We start from the raw sequence: 16,107 nt of genomic DNA, 5'->3' as shown, positions 1-16,107 counted from the left end.
AAAAAGATTTTATTTATTTATTCATGAGAGACACAGAGAGAGGCAGAGACACAGGCAGAGGGAGAAGCAGGCTCCACGCACCGGGAGCCCGACGCGGGACTCGATCCCAGGACTCCAGGATCACGCTCTGGGCCAAAGGCAGGCGCTAAACCGCTGCGCCACCCAGGGATCCCAATTTCCGATACTTGGACTCTTCTTGAAAGAATAAATTTTTAAAAATAAGGTTAGAAAAAAATAATAATAATAAGGTTAGAGCCCCTGCTTTGCTGACCTCCTTTACTCATCTTTAGATGAATCCTCCCGGATCACACCATGAATGCCAAACAATCCTCATTCCTTTTCCCCCAAAACTAAAGTAACTTCTACCACAGCAAATCATTGTCTCCGTTCACCACTCACACCGGGAACTCAGTTCCTGGAGGACAGGCTCATCCCCAGTGCCCTTCATGGTGCCTGGCATGTAGTGCTTGATCCAGACTTCATGAACGAGTAGTTGTCTAAGCGCTTTGCTTTGCTTTGCGTTGTCAGCCTTTGGATATTTCACACTAGTAACCTTCCCTGGGGCTAAGGATCTTTCCTCTACTGAGCTTCCCTCCACCTGTCCCTTGCCCCAGTTAATCCCTGCTCTTCCAGATTTTCTCTCAAGGCACTTTCCTCTGTAGCAGGGGTCCTTAATGGAGTTTGAGATTTCTGTATTTCATTGGGAAACAGCCCTCATCCCAACCCAGCTACTAGGGTTCACAAACTGTCAAATGAATTGGAAATAATAACATACATGAAAGGGGTGAGCAAGGTTCCAAAGGTCCAGCCGGTAGCGTTCCCCAAAATGTAATCCAGGTACTTGAGGGAAAGGAACTTGGTTATGTGAGCCAGGCCACACACTCACAGAATCCCATCCTTACCTCAGCCCTTCGAGGCATTTCCACGAAGGCAACTGGCCCTCCAGCCGCCTACATGAAGGTTGGGGCAGACACAAGGTGGGGATCCTCACGTGGGGCCCGGAGTGTGGGTCTTGACCTACCGGGTATCGATGAGTGGTGTGAAAGCCCCCTCCTCTCCCTCCCAGGCCAGAACATATCCCACTGTGGGAGAGGATTCTACGTTGGGTGCCTTGTGGGATCCACTGCGGCGATCTGCACTCGCCGGCTCTGGCCCATCCACGCCCTGTGCGGCCCGGTGGCCCGGTGGGTGGCCCGCAAGTGATCGCCTTGCTGAACTCCTGGGCCTCGGGGCCGACCGCGCTCTGCTCCCCTCCCAGGTTCCCAGCTACGCGCCGTTGCCGAATTTCCACTGAGCACCCACCAGAGGGCGCACCGACCCTGTCGCCCGAACCAGGTGATGGGAGCTGGGAGAGGAAACTTGCACGGGAGAGTGCAAAGAGTGCAACCCCGGGCCAAGCTCCGGGACAGAAGTGAAAAGGGAAAGCCCTTGACACCGCCTTCCTCTGGTTTGAGCATCTTTGCGACTCCCGGCTACCTGAACCTAGGCCCAGTTCTTAAGCTTGGTTTTCAAGACCCTCAACCTCTCTTCCACTCCCACCCGCCCTGTGTCCCAGACACACTTACTGTGACCAGGTCTGCAGGCTGCTGCTCGTACTTAGCACATACCCTACCTGGAGCACCCACCCACCTACTCATCCCTTTGTTTTCCTGGCAAATTCGTATTTATTCTTCAAGACCCATCTCTAATAATTCTTCTACCACGTAACATTTGTTGATGCCTAAGCCTGTTCTGGGCCCCTTTTCTTTTTTCTTTCTTTCTTTCTTTCTTTTTTTTTTTTTATTTATGATAGTCATACAGAGAGAGAGAGAGAGGCAGAGACACAGGCAGAGGGAGAAGCAGGCTCCATGCACCGGGAGCCCGCCCTGGGACTCAATCCCGGGTCTCCAGGATCGTGCCCTGGGCCAAAAGCAGGTGCCAAACCGCTGCACCACCCAGGGATTGGGCCCCTTTTCTGTCATGATTTGGTCAGTGTTTGGCCTCTTGTGACCCCAGGGAGGCTCCCACAGCAGAGGAATAGGAGCCTGATGAGCTGTGAGCTTTAGGGAGAATCATTTGGCCTCCAAATAGGTTCAGCTCTGGCTACCAAACCAGCTCAGAAGCCATGGTCTTGATTAGGTTGCCCTAAACCCAGGCACCCACCTGGTCCAGACAGGGTAGCTTGGAATTTGTGTGAGCAAGAGGGAATGAATGCAAAGGGCCCAGGGTAACAGAGAAAGGGCAAAGGCTGTTGGCTGGATTCTCACCTGAGGAAGGTAGCACAACTGGCCTGGCTCCCTGGTCTCTGGACTTATTCCTACATCTGGTCTTTGCCCAGCATATTCTCCTCCACAGGAATATTATCCCTCTTTGCCCAGTGTTTTCCAGAATTCACAACCAGCCCTGTGAACCTCTCAGGCCTTTATCTCCTCCAGGCCTGACAGGCATCAGGACCATGTCCTAGAAATGGGAAGTGTTGGAGAATGGGGTATATGACTCAGTCACTCAATATATGTTAAGCACCTGCTGTGTGCCTGGGACTGTGCTGATGGGAGCCAGTAACCAAGAAGGCAGTTGTACCAGTAACAGGCAGGTGAAGGGTTCCTTCCATTGATTATATTCTAATGGGAGCCAGGTAGGGGCTGCTTCAGAGTCAATGGTCATGTCTGGGCTGAGGCCTAAAGGCAGAGCTCAGTTGAGTCCCCAAAAATGGGGGCTGCAAAATGATTCCAGTGCAACAAGTGCTGAAGTCCAGAGTGAGAATGAGATTGTCCTGTTTTAGGCAGTGAGGAAGCTGCAGAAGCTGGAGACCTGTGAGCTGAGGAAGAGGAGAAGTGAAAGTTGTGGGAAAAGGCCAGAGTCCCCTGCAGGGTCTTCTTTCACTATGAGTGAGATGCATATGATGCATGCAATAGAAGGGTTGTGAGTGGGGGTAAGTGGACAGTGATGGGCCCAGTTTAATGTCTGATGGGTCAGCCTGACACATGGAGAGCAACCCATAGGAATAAGGGTATAAATTGAGACATTAGCAAAGAGGCTACTATGGGGATGAAAGTAATTTGGCTTTGGGAAGGTAGAGCTGGCAAGACTTGGTGACCACTTGGTTGTAGGTCTGAGAATCAGGATAGTATCTAGAGTCCAGGATGAGCCCAGGCCAGCAGTCAGTAGGGGGTAGGGGTGTGTGGGGGGGTGGGAATCATGTGGATGACAAGGTCATTGTGAGAAGGGGGCATCCTTGCCTTCTGATTCCTCCCCTCTCCACAGTGTCAGCACAGGTCATTGCTGCTAGGTCTTGACATCCTCTCCCTGAAATCACTATGGTTCCTATCTGCAGGGCCTGGGGGGCTGGGGCACCCTATGAAGGGCCCATGGTCACCTGAGGTTACTTAGTTGATAAGACATTCAGTCTGGCCACAGTCCAAGGTAGCCCAGGCCATCCTGATGCCTACCCTCTTTCCACTTAACCCTTGACTGTGGCCCCTGCCTATCTCTAGTACTGGCAAAAGGATCTCTGTGGTTTTCCACTGTGGGCCTGCACTAGATTGGTCTTCAGCACCCCCTCTTCTGGGGCCCAGGTTGGAGATGAGGGAGAGGGGTTTTGGGCCCTTGCCAGGGCCGGAGGGAGATAGTTGGACCTTAGGAGAGTAGTGTACACCAACCACCAATGTGTTTCACTATAAGAACGCAGGAGGGGCAGGCCAAGATGGTGAGTTGATTCATCCAGGAGTACTCTGAAAGGCTAGTGAGGGTCAGCCATTGACCAAGAGGAAGGAAGGAAGGAAGGGAGGGAGGAAGGAAAGAAGGGGCTGGCTAGCGGTCTTAAGACCAGCCAGAGGATGATCAGGGTGTTGTCTGACCCTCTGGAGGAGGTGTGTGGAGGATCAAGACTTCCAGTCTCCAAACATACTGGTCTCCGTATCCTACAGCGACCCATGGTGCTGGTCCCATTGCCAGCTGTCAATACTGCCCATTCTGTTTGCTAATGATTCCTCCAGCAGAGAGTCTACGTGTCTTCTCTGGATCCCCAGTTTGAGTGGGGTGGGGATGGGAGGTGGACTCCAAGGTCACGAGGCCTGTCCTGCTCTGCTGGGCAATTTGCCGATGGGCCATGGCCGCAGGGTGGAGGTTCAAGCCCACCTCTCCGGGGCACCAGAACTGCTCGGTCTGGCGGGGGGGACTCCAACTACAACTTTGGGCCCGGAAGCCCTCTCACTTGGAGGCGAAACACGTTGACCTGGCCTCCAGGCGACAGACAGACGCACGGGGCCCCTGGACACGCTGCTTGAGCCCACGTGCCGTCAGGGGCAGGGCGTGAAGAATCGGTGTGGGGATTGCACAAAGGTCCGGGTCAGCTCCCGGTCCCCTAAGGCCAAATAACTCTCCAGGACTCACTTCTCCCCTCCCTCCCCTTGCTCTGGCCACGGTTCTCCAGCAGCGGCCCGCACTGGACTGAATCCGCGCTCGGCCCGACCCGTTCCAGACCCCAGGTCAGGGGCGAGCCAGGATTCGGACGTGAGGGCTGCGCAGCGTGGGGTCCGGGTGCACAGGGCTGGGCTGCGCATCCGGCAGCAGCGACCCGGCTCTGGCCGCTCGGGGACCGCCGAGACGCGCGGCTGAGCCCCGATCAATCGATGCGCTCGGCGCGCGGCGCGGTCCGAGCGGCTGGCCGGGGACCCGCAGGGGCGGGGCGGCGAGCTCCGACGGGGAGGGGCGGCCCGGGCGGCGACTCCCTATTGGCCGGCCGGCCGGGGAGGCGGGCCCTGATTGGCCCGGCCGCGTGGCCGAGTGCGGGCGGCGGGGTTAAGCGCGTCGCCGCCGCCCGGGCCTAGGCGCGAGCACGGAGCGCTGAATCCGCACCCGGGACCTGGAGCGGCGGCCTCCCGCCATGGGCCTTCGCCGCGGTCCCTGCCCTGCGGCGCTGCTCCCGGGGGGCTTCCTGTTCCTCCTGCTGCTGGCAGACCCGGCGCTCCTCGCTGGACGCCGCCCTCCGGTGGTGCTAGGTGAGCGCGTCCAGGCGGCGGGTCCGTTGGTTCGTGCGTCCGTCTGGACGGGATGCGGGCGGGGCTGCCGTCCAGGTCTGCATCTGCCCCCAGCGTGGGGTGGGGGAGCGTATGACTGTCAGTCTTGTCACCTGGGTCTGTCCGTCCGCCTCCACCTCGGCCGTGCTGGGCGCGGGTGTGGTCCGCCGCTGCCCGCTCGCCTTCCCTTGTGGATCGTGGGGTAGGTGCGAGGGCTGGGGCCGACTCTCCGGCTGTCCGCCTGTGCGCGTCGGCCCCAAGCTTTGCCTCGCCTTCTGCCCATTTTTTAGCTGGAGAACCCGAGGGCCTTTGGCCCCACTCCCGAGGGCCGGTGCCTGGCTGTGGGTGGGGGTGTTCTCGGAGTTGATCCCCAGGGTCCTCATTGTTGATTTGGGCATGGCTAGGAGTCTCTCTCTCTCTCTCTCTCTCTCTCGCTCTCTCTCTCTCGCCACCCTTCCAGCCCGTATGTTTCAAGAGACATTACCGAAAGGAAGCTTTTTGGGAAAAGAATGGCTCCCTTATCCCACCCTCAAACCTAGCCAGTGAGTGACCTTAGGCCTAAGGCAGGAGCGTAAGGGAACCTGAGGATGACTAAAGACAGGGGTTAGGGTTGGGACAATCGCTATGAACAGACGTCAAGAAACCTGCCTGTACTCATCCCTGCCACACCAATTTGGACTGGGCTATGTTGAGACTAAGTGACCTCCCCTGCCTATCCTCCCCTTGGTCCTGGCCCCTGCAACTATACAGGAGCCACGCTATTTCCTTGTGGCGGTGGACAGGGGTGAGACTTCTGTCTTGGGGGGCCTTGGATGCTTCATTCAAGTATTGAGTTGGTGGCCAACCAGGATTCCCAAGGGCAGAGACATTTTAAGGTATATGCTACATACTGAATCTGCTACAGCATGACCCCTATGTTCGTTCGTTCTTTCTTTTTTTTTTTTTTTTTTTTTTTTTTTTAAATATTTTATTTATTTATGACAGATACAGAGAGAGAGAGAGAGAGAGGCAGAGACACAGGCAGAGGGAGAAGCAGGCTCCATGCACCGGGAGCCCGATGTGGGATTCGATCCCGGGTCTCCAGGATCACGCCCTGGGCCAAAGGCAGGCGCCAAACCGCTGCGCCACCCAGGGATCCCTCGTTCTTTCTTTTTTTAAAGATTTTATTTATTTATTCATGAGACACACAGAGAGAGAGAGGCAGAGACAGAGGCACAGAGAGAAGCCGACTCCATTCAGGGAGCCGGATGTGGGACTCGATCCCCGGACCCCAGGATCACGCCCTGGGCGCCCTGGGCCGAAGGCAGGCGCTTAACTGCTGAGCCACTCAGGTGTGCCCCCTGTGTTCTTTCTAATGGGAGTTTTTAAATGGAGATGATGCAGGTCATAGAAGGGTAGGGTTGGTAGGCTGTGTGGTCTTAGGTGGGCCCCCACCAGGAGCTCTAAGCCAGGAAATACTCCAGGTTCAACATGGAATTTGGGCAGACATGGCCATGTGTTCCCTAAGCTTGCAGGGATCCCCAGAGATGAAATCTGTGTTGGGCAAGCACAGAGAGTCCACCAACCCAGTTAGGGAAGGCTTCCTGGAGTATGTGGTTAGAGCTGAGGCCAGGAGAGAGTTTCATGCAGAGGAAACTACATATGAGAGGGAAGGAAGTAAGCAGTCCAGGCTGTTTGGAATGGAGTTGGGGGAGGAGTGGATTGTGCAGAGCCCGTGACAGGTTGGGTCATCTAGACTTTATCCTGCAGGCCCACAGGAAGCCATGGGTAGGCCTAAGGAGTCTTGAGTATGAAGGGTGTGGCATTGGGAAATGTATGGTTCCTGATGCGGGTAGCCAACTGCACTCATTAACTCATTCAGTTCTTGGTTATCCTAGGTCACGGTGGAGGAGCCTCAAGCTCCACCCAGAGTCACAGAATCCTGATCTGCCTCGCTTCTCAGAGAGCGAAGCTGTTGGCATTAATCCTGAGAAACCCCATGGTGGGCGATGGAAGAGTTGTTGTTTCTGGGCCCAAAGCATAGACCTGACCTTGGCCATCAGAGGATCAGCATCCAAGGGTGACCAGCGTCTATGAGTGAGGCCCAAATTGGTGGTAGAGGAAGCAGAGACCAGAGAAGCAGAGACAGAAGAAGACCTTGGGCAGGAGGAGACTGTAGCAAGCCATTTCTACCCCTCTCAGCCTCGGTTTCCTCATCTGTAAAGTGGGCATAGTAAAGATATTCTCTCCTAGTGTTATTTGAGGTGAAAGGTACATAGATGTCCTAATTATAAGCAAAAAAGGGGCTTAGGAAGTGACCACTGCTATTTTTAGAGGTCACACAGCCTGTCCAGGACTAAGGGCATTCAAGCACAGCAAATCTGGTGACTTCCTCCTATAGCCATTTCCTCTTTGGTGGAGATAATGACCCAGGTCTCTGCACCATCGTGCTGAGGACTCCTCACTTCTGCATCTGTATTGTTAAGGGAGGTGAAGGTAGGTGCATACCTGCCTCCCATGGTTGCCCTGAGGACTTTGTGAGATGATGTACAGGGAGGGCATGCCCTCTTTAGATCTGGGTTCACAGAGCCCAGGCCGAGACCAGGAGAGCCAAGATCTGGATGTTCACTCAGTGGTCATGGATTCTAAATGGAAATGTGCTTGGAAGGTGTCAAGAGCATGGCTTGTGGAAGAAGGTGAGGCCTGGAAGGTCAATGGGAGTAAATACTCTGGGAAGGGACTTAATGTGGGGCTGTGAAACCATGGGGATGGGTTTAGGTGTCACAAGGTTCCCAGTGTTCTGTGCAGACCAGGCTCGGTGTAGCTGGTCTCTTAACCAGCTTGAACAGAGAGAAGGCGTCCTTGGGGCCTGGTCACACCCACCCCTACTGGGCTGTGGCTGGAATGGTGTGATGTTTCAGGGTAGCTGTTTCTGACACAGGGTCCAGGTGTGCCGAGAGGCGAGGGCCCTCCAGATGACCTGCTCTCTGGAATCTTACTGGGCTCTCATGAGGCTGGCAGGTGCTTCTGTTCATTGCCCCCCATCCACAAGCCTGTCCTTGAGTGCCTTCCCTGGATTCAGTTTTGGCTAGTTAAGTGGCCCAGTGCTTTGTCCTGTCTCCCACTCCTTCTTTGAGTGAACAAGGCCCTACCTACTCTGTAACCTGGGATGGCAGTGGGTAGAAGGCCTTTGGGTTCAAGCCTCAGAGGTCCCCAGGCTGTCAGATCCAGTGCCTCATGCATGCTCTGTGTCCGCCTGCAGTGCCTGGTGATTTGGGCAACCAGCTGGAGGCAAAGCTAGACAAGCCAACGGTTGTGCACTACCTCTGCTCCAAGAGGACGGAAAGCTACTTCACACTCTGGCTGAATCTCGAACTGCTGCTGCCTGTCATCATTGATTGCTGGATTGACAATATCAGGTGGGGGCTGGGGCACAGATGGGTGCTGCTCACCGACACAGCCTAAAAAATTCTCTAGAACTCATTTCTGTCTCATTCCTGCTTCAACAGGCCCCGAGGTCTTGCCTTTCTCATTTCCTCAGTCTGGCCTGCCCCACCTCTGCACTCTCCCAGATAGAACTTTCTTCCCTTTCCTGCAACTTTTGTCCCACCTTCTCCAATTTATGCCTTGTGCTTCACACCCTCTGCATGAATTCCTTTTTTTTTTTTTTTTTTTAAAGATTTTATCTTTAAGTAATCTCTTCACCTAATGTGGGACTCAAACTCACAACCTCGTGATAAGAGTCTTGTGCTCTCTGGACTGAGCCAGCCAGGCACCACCTTCCCTGTAGATGGTATGCTCTGGGCCTTATTCATATCCTCAGCATAGCCTCCACCTCTTCCCTGCCTCTGAGTTGGCCACTGGCCCCTGAGCTTCTTGTTCCTCCTGGGACATACCAGGTCTGCATATCTTTGTAGATGCAGTTCTTTCAGCCTGGAATCTATGTCTACACCCTTTGCCTGGTAAATTCCTTCCATTCACCCTTTAAAACCTGAGCCTGAGGGCACCTGGGTGGCTCACTGGTTGAGTGTCTGCCTTTGGCTCAGGTCGTGATCTGGGGTCCTGGGATCGAATCCCACATTGGGCTCCCCACAAGGAGCCTGCTTCTCCCTCTGCCTGTGTCTCTGCCTCTCATGAATAGATAAATAAAATCTTAAAAAACAAACAAACAGAAAACCCTGAGCCTGATCCTTCTGTCAAGTTTCCCTTTCCACTCCCCAGAGCTCTTAACCTTCCCCTCCTCCAGACCTGTTTCCTTTCATCCTTATCAGGTGCCAAACTTTGTTTCCAAGAATATTTCCCTGGTAAGACAATAATGTGTTGGGAATTACTGCTTATTTAATATAGGCACTGTCCATATCACATACTCTTTTTCATTTAGTCTTAGAGCAACCCTATGAAACAGGTGCTGTTTTCAACCCTGTTTACAGGTGGGGACATCTGGAAGCTCAAAAAGGTTACAGAGTTGCCCATGGCCATTCAGCTAGTAAGCGGCAGAACCAAGATTTAAGCCCAGAATTGTGTGACCCTGAGCTAAGACCCAGCTCCCTGAAGTCGGAGGTTGTATCTCTTTTATCTTTATAGCAGTAGAACCAGGAACACAATTGGTGCACAGTATATGTTTGAGCTGAACGGAGTATCACAAATCTTTTTTTTCCCCGGAGACATACTAGCTGGTTCTCCAGGTGCCTTGCCTTTCTATGTTGTTGATGACACCTGCTTTGTTGCCTTTTTCTTCTTCTGTATGTGATCAGAGTTATTTCTGGGCTGTTGATCTGCAATTCTATTTTTATACCGAGACATGGTCTCAGGTACTGCCAATAGAAGGGTCAGGCGATACTGAGAGGGGCTTGCCTACCTTCACTGGACATCTGACCTGTTTAGAGCTGCTTTGGCTTTCTAGAAAGTTTTCTATAATTTGCTGAGTGGCCATTGAGTTAATCTACAGATTGCCCTAGAGAAAATGGGCCCCCAGACCTAGTATTTAGGTCAATGTTGGGTATCTTGTCAGCTTTCTTTCGCTGATATTAGGGGGGTAAGACTCAGGACCACCAGGGATGGCAGGTGTAGCCTGTGTTTTCTTGGGCACATTTTCCTCCTTGGTATCAGGGAGACCAGAACAGAGTTCCTGGCCTACCACAAAGCTTTCCTCCTGTCTCCCACCACCCTGTCCCATTGTTTTTCCAGGCCTCGTCCATCCATCCACATAGCAGCCACAGGTGTTTAGGCTCTAAGGTGGGGGTTTCTCTGTTTGATTACGTGGCATGCTGCACGTATCCCCTCCTTTGCCCTGCGATGTGTTGTTGTGGGTGGCAAGAGCTGAATCTATGGAGATAGGGCAACGGGAGCCTGCAAGATTAGGCTGACTGCCTTTTGGGTCAAGTAATATGTTGATGGCAGAGCCAGGCCTGACACTTCCCTTTCACAATCCAAGACCTCAATTCTGAGGTGGATGACATGGAGAAGGAAATACTGCCTTGATGGGGGTTATTGGGTCAACTTTGAATGAGTCTTAGGGTTCTCAGACGGATATGGTTACTCTGATCTGTGCTTTATAAACTTGCTTTGTTACTTTTTAGTCTCCTCTATACTTCTTACCAAATATAAGGGTAGTAAGGGAATATGGCTCAGGAAACAGCGCAGTATTAGGACACACCAGGTTCAGTGTCACCTCTGGATCACCAGCTCAATATCCCCCCCACACCCACACCCGACAGGCTGGTCTACAACAGAACATCCCGGGCCACCCAGTTCCCAGATGGTGTGGATGTACGCGTGCCTGGCTTTGGAAAGACTTTCTCACTGGAGTTCCTGGACCCCAGCAAAAGTAGTGTGGGTATGTAGCCCTTCCTCATGCCCTCCAAGGGAATGGAGATGCAAGTTCTGCTATATTCCTAGAGTGGGAGGAATGCTGTTAGTTTGGAAGGATAGCCTGTAAACTGTCTCTAAGCAGTGTAGGCGTAGAGCCTTATAGCACTCCTTAGGATTTTTCTACAGTAGATATCACAGTCTCCTTGTTGGGTGTGGTGTGGGTGGCTGGCACTGGCTGTACTCTCTCTAATTCTCAGACATTTCTGTCTACAGGTTCCTATTTCCATACCATGGTAGAGAGCCTTGTGGACTGGGGCTATATACGGGGTGAGGATGTCCGGGGTGCCCCCTACGACTGGCGCCGAGCCCCAAGTAAGTGGTCACTCCTGCTTCCTCCCTGACGCCTTGGAGGTTGGGATGAGGAAGTCACAGCCACCATGGGCCCTGGAGGCATGTGTCCCCTGCCCCCAGGGCCCTTCTGTCCAGCTCAGCAGTCACAGCTGTCACCCCTGGTCAATCTGTCCGGTCTTTCCCCAGTCTTCACCCTAGGATTCCTGGGCCTCTGAGCCCTGGGGAGAGATAAAGAGGCTGAGGAGGGGAAGAGGAGCTTCTAGGTTTCCTCCCTTCCTGGAAAAGGAGGGGAAACCAGACCATTTCCACTTGGGTTTTAACATTTTCCCCACCCACTGAGTCCTGGAACTGGCCTAAAGAACATTTAGTGGTTCAGGCCCTAGGACCCTTCTTTCCTGACTGCTGCCTGGCTCTGGCCTACAGATGAAAACGGGCCCTACTTCCTGGCCCTCCGGGAGATGATCGAGGAGATGTACCAGCTGTATGGGGGACCTGTGGTGCTGGTTGCCCACAGCATGGGCAACATGTACACACTCTACTTTCTGCAGCGGCAGCCACAGGCCTGGAAGAACAAGTATATTCAAGCATTTGTGGCACTGGGTGCGCCCTGGGGTGGCGTGGCCAAGACTTTGCGTGTCCTGGCCTCAGGTAAGACCCTGCCTGAGCCAGTGTGGGGGACTGATGTCAGGGATGGTGCCCTCTTTCCTTCAGCAGTGTCCTCCTGGGCCCCCTTGTATCTCTTCTCTTGGATGAGGATCCTTCTTTCTCCAGAGTGGTACACTTTTCCAAACATCTCTTCTTCCAAAAGAGAACACTACTTAATTTCATCTCTCTAGCTGATGGTCTTGGTTATCTGTGTAAATTGGTTTACAGCGAGTACATGCAGTGGCACAACTGCTGGTCACACAGGTACTTGCATATGTGTGCACATACACTGTGCTCCAGCCTGGCTGGCCTAACTTGGTTTGATCCAGAGTTCTTTGGGGGAGCCTTCTCCCTTTTCTTTTTCTTTTCCTTTCCCTTTTCCTTTTTCTTTTTCTTCTTTTCTTTTTTTAAAGATTTTCTTTATTCATGAGAGACAGAGGCAGAGACATAGGCAGAGGGAGAAGCAGGCTCCCTACAGGGAGCCCGATGTGGGACTTGATCCCAGGATCACGCCCTGAGCTGAAGGCAGATGCTCAACTGCTGAGCCACCCACGCGTCCCGCCTTCTCCCTTTCTTCATGCCCACCTTAGCCCCACAGAAGGAAGGTTGGGCTACAGTTTCCTGTTTATGAGTTATACCTCCATCTGTGGCAGTGGGGAGCCTTTGTGGGTAATGCAGGGAGGAAGCAGGTGCAGATTTCTTTGGGCCTGCTTGCCTGGCATTGGGGAAGGCCATCTCCTTCCCCACTCCTCCCCAGTTCACCTGCCTCTTTATGACTGTGAGAGCCTGCCAGCTGTAGCCGTGGGGCTTTCCTTCCTCTGCTAGTCCTGGGGATGAGCCCATGGCCCCTTACTTTAGGAGCCTGGAGCCATGGCTATGCCAAGCATCTGAAGAGCTTCCTTCCTCCTATCATTAGCATTGCCTCACCTACTTGTTGGTCAACTGATAATCGCAGTCAGGTCAGACCTAGTGCCTCTCCCAGTAGTAGTAGACCCTGGATTGGCTGGACAGTGAATCCAGATCTAATGAGGACTCATTACAGCCACCTGGACCTAAAAAGACAGATGTGGGCACAACTACATTTGAGACAGCTGTGGTGGGGCTCAGAGCCTTCCTGTAAGTCCCCTTAGAGCTTTGCCTCAGATTCTGGGAAACTGTTCTGTTAGGCCCTGACAGGGGACTGGTGGACTAGCAAGGGGCTTCCCTTTCCTCAGGGGTCCTACCACCAGACCCCACAAGGCAGAGCTGAAGGTGTGTAAGTCAGTCAGAGCGGGGGCGGGGAGATGGGAGGCTGTGTCCTGAAGAGATCACAGGGCCCCTGTTTCCAAGTTCCAGCTCACTCCCCAGAGGCCTCACTGGCTGTGTTGTTGGAATTCCTGTGTGAGAAGGACTGTCGTTCAGCCTGCAGCCTCCCCTCCTGCCTTGTCTCCTGCAGGCCTGGCCGTCTGGGTCAGTGACAGGCAGATGAGTAGATGAGTAGAGTATGACCGGGGGTGACTGGCTGCAGGTCTGAGCCTAGGAAAAGAAAAATATTTTCAGGGACGCCTGGGTGGCTCAGTGGTTGAGTGTTTGCCTTCGGCTCAGGGTATGATCCCGGGGTCCCAGGATCGAGTCCCACATCAGGCTCCCTGTGACGAGCCTGCTTCTCCCTCTGCCTATGTCTCTGCCTTTCTTTCTCTGTGTCTCTAATGAATAAATAAATAAATCTTAAAAAACAAAACAAGACATTTTCATAACTTAGTGTAAGAAAAGAGAAAGAAGAATGTGTCTGGGCTGCCAACCTGCTGATTCACCTTCACGAAGGTCTGTGCCCACAAGCCTGGTGACGAGTGCTCAGGGGGTACCGTTTACACAGTGAATCACCTGTGGGTACGTGCTGCCCAAATCCCTGGTAACAAAATGCAGAAGGAAAGAAACCAGTCATGGTCGTGTGTTTCCCAGATATAGCAAACTTAAAGGGAACCATGGAAGTTACAGGATGATGACAGTGTAGCGCTGCGGGAGTGCTGACTGGGCCCCTGACTGGGGCCCAGCAGAGGGCCTGGCAGGACTGTGCTGCCCGGAGGCTTGCGTTCCTGAGCGCAGACTGAGCCAGCCCTCTCCCTGCAGGAGACAACAATCGGATCCCCGTCATTAGGCCCCTGAAGATCCGGGAGCAGCAGCGCTCAGCCGTCTCCACCAGCTGGCTGCTGCCTTATAACTACACCTGGTCACCTGAAAAGATCTTCGTGCATACGCCCACAGCCAACTACACGCTGCGGGACTATCACCAGTTCTTCCAGGATATTGGCTTCAAAGATGGATGGCTCATGCGGCAGGACACGGAGGGGCTGGTGGAAGCCATGGTGCCGCCCGGCGTGCCGCTGCACTGCCTCTATGGCACTGGTGTCCCCACGCCAGACTCCTTCTACTATGAGAGCTTCCCAGACCGTGATCCCAAAATCTGCTTTGGCGACGGTGACGGCACCGTGAACTTGCAGAGTGCCCTGCAGTGCCAGGCCTGGCGTGGCCACCAGGAGCACCAAGTGTCTTTGCAGGCACTGCCAGGCAGCGAGCACATAGAGATGCTGGCCAATGCCACTACCTTGGCCTATCTGAAACGTGTGCTCCTTGGGCCCTGATTCCTGTGCCGGGCGGGACTGGGGGATGGCCTGGCCACCGCTGTTTCTCTTGTCCTCTGGGGCTATCATGGCCCACGAGTTTAGCAGTTTGTGACTGACTGCCAAAGGTCCTCAGTCTTGGGTTGTGAAATGCCTGCCGTTGGGAGGTACTGTTTCTTACCCTTCCTTTGTGGGAGTGAGGAAGGAAGAAATAGTCTGGACTCACTTGAGGGATCCCTGCTGGGAAGAATGCTGCTGCTGCTGCTGCTGGAATTGCTGTGACCTCAGGACTGGCTCCACAGGCAAGGATTGGCTGGCATCTGGCCCCAATCCTGAACTCAGGGGCCTCTTTGTTCCTCACACCCCTGTGGCCTTTTCACACTCACCCACCAGGCCCTGGCCCCTCAGCCTTCCTGTGAGGGATATTACTGAGCTGTGTTCCCTGTCCCTAAAGGTCCCAGGGATGGGCTGGTCCCTATGGTGATCTTCCCATAAACTGGCCATAAACAGGTAGGCTTGCTACTGGCTGTGGGTGGCTGGAGCTGCTGGCTTCCCTAGGGCCTAGTTGCTGTGAGCCTGACTGTGGCTTTCTGGAGGCAGCCTGGTTCCTCCTGCAGGCAGGGGCGAGTTGTGTTCTCCATGGTTCCCAGGTCCTGGGGCATTCATTCCTACCTCCCTCACCTCTAAGAACAGCCTAGCTCAGGATTGAGCAGCAGATGGCCCTCCAGTTCTTGGGGACTCTGTCCCAGGAGCCTCGATTCCCTTGGACTCCTACCCACAGTATTGATGCTGGTTCCCTTTGCCCTGGGACTGTGGTTCAAGGATGAGAGCAGGGCCCAGTCCCATAGCCTTTTAGGGACTCATGAAGAAAAACTAAGGATGCAGCTGAGGCCATTCAGAACTACCCTGAATCCCACCACCACATTACCACTCTAGGGCTTTTCTAGCATCCGGGTGGGCTGGCACAGGGCTGAGAGGAGATGGGGCTCTTGTCCATCCTGCACAGCACCTACTCCCTCCAGGCAGCTCAGTGGTGTTTAGTCTGCAGACACTAGCCCAGAACCTTGAGTGGGCCCCCGAGAGAGCAGGGTGGCTTGGGGCTCCCCTGGTAGTTTTCTGTCTGTTCCAGAGGTGCTTCCCTGATCTTCCTATAATAGCAGGGATGGAGAGTCTGGATTTGCCTTGGTGGCAGTCATCTCCAAGTGGGCAACGGCTATAGGCCAAGACTTGAGTCTAGCCTATAGGATGGGACCCCAGAGCCAGAGTCTGGGGTTGTGCTGCTGGACTGGACTGTGCTGCTTTCCCACAGGGTTTCTGTGGAGCTGGATTTTCTCTGTTATGAACACACCCAGCATCTCTCCTTTCATTCCTGGATGGTGGGCTCTTCGTGGAGCTCTAAGCAGGCTGTACCTTGATTCTGGCAATAAAAATGTTCTGGATGCTGTAAAGTGCCCTGGCTGAGGGTCTGTTCTGAGCATAAGAGGAGGGAGGTAGCAGAGGGGCAAAGGGGCTAGAGAGGCAGGCAATCAGGGGCTAGACCGTTCCTAGGTCTAGCACCAAAGCATGGCTCCTGTGCACGTATTTGGGCTTCATCCTCCTGCCTGTTCTCCTGGAATCTATTTCCCCTCCAGGGACTAAGAACAAGGACCTGAAACATTTCCATTGCAATGTGACTTTTGCGTGGCTGGCAGATTCCACAAGCTGCCTCAGAGCTGGGGCAGAGG

General features: G+C 53.8%; 1 protein-coding gene across 2 annotated transcripts; it reads left to right on the top strand.

Moving 5' to 3' along the window:
- Positions 1-4,734: 4,734 nt before the first annotated feature.
- Positions 4,735-15,831, top strand: PLA2G15 (phospholipase A2 group XV). 2 transcript variants are annotated; one of them, XM_035715706.2, is made up of 7 exons: positions 4,842-4,979; positions 6,875-7,672; positions 8,239-8,395; positions 10,694-10,812; positions 11,061-11,159; positions 11,562-11,786; positions 13,893-15,831. In XM_035715706.2, exons 2-7 carry the CDS (start codon positions 7,519-7,521, stop codon positions 14,402-14,404), a joined length of 1,266 nt encoding a protein of 421 aa, XP_035571599.1. In that variant the 5' UTR covers positions 4,842-4,979; positions 6,875-7,518; the 3' UTR covers positions 14,405-15,831. The 2 variants fall into 2 exon arrangements, with proteins under 2 accessions (XP_025282409.1, XP_035571599.1); XM_025426624.3 differs by lacking the exon at positions 6,875-7,672 and having other exon boundaries at positions 4,735-4,979.
- The last annotated feature ends 276 nt before the right edge of the window (positions 15,832-16,107 follow it).

Source organism: Canis lupus, chromosome 5 (assembly GCF_003254725.2).
Source record: "Canis lupus dingo isolate Sandy chromosome 5, ASM325472v2, whole genome shotgun sequence".
Lineage (NCBI taxonomy): Eukaryota > Metazoa > Chordata > Mammalia > Carnivora > Canidae > Canis > Canis lupus.
Note: the sequence above shows the minus strand (reverse complement) of the source record. Positions and strands in the feature narration are given on the sequence as shown.

Excerpts from the sequence above, each read along its gene's own strand:
- PLA2G15 (XM_035715706.2), top strand. The coding sequence starts at position 7,519 with ATGATGTACAGGGAGGGCATGCCCTCTTTAGATCTGGGTTCACAGAGC. Across the intron at positions 8,396-10,693 it reads TGCTGGATTGACAATATCAG|GCTGGTCTACAACAGAACAT; the intron begins GTGGGGGCTGGG and ends CACACCCGACAG. Across the intron at positions 11,787-13,892 it reads TTTGCGTGTCCTGGCCTCAG|GAGACAACAATCGGATCCCC; the intron begins GTAAGACCCTGC and ends CTCTCCCTGCAG.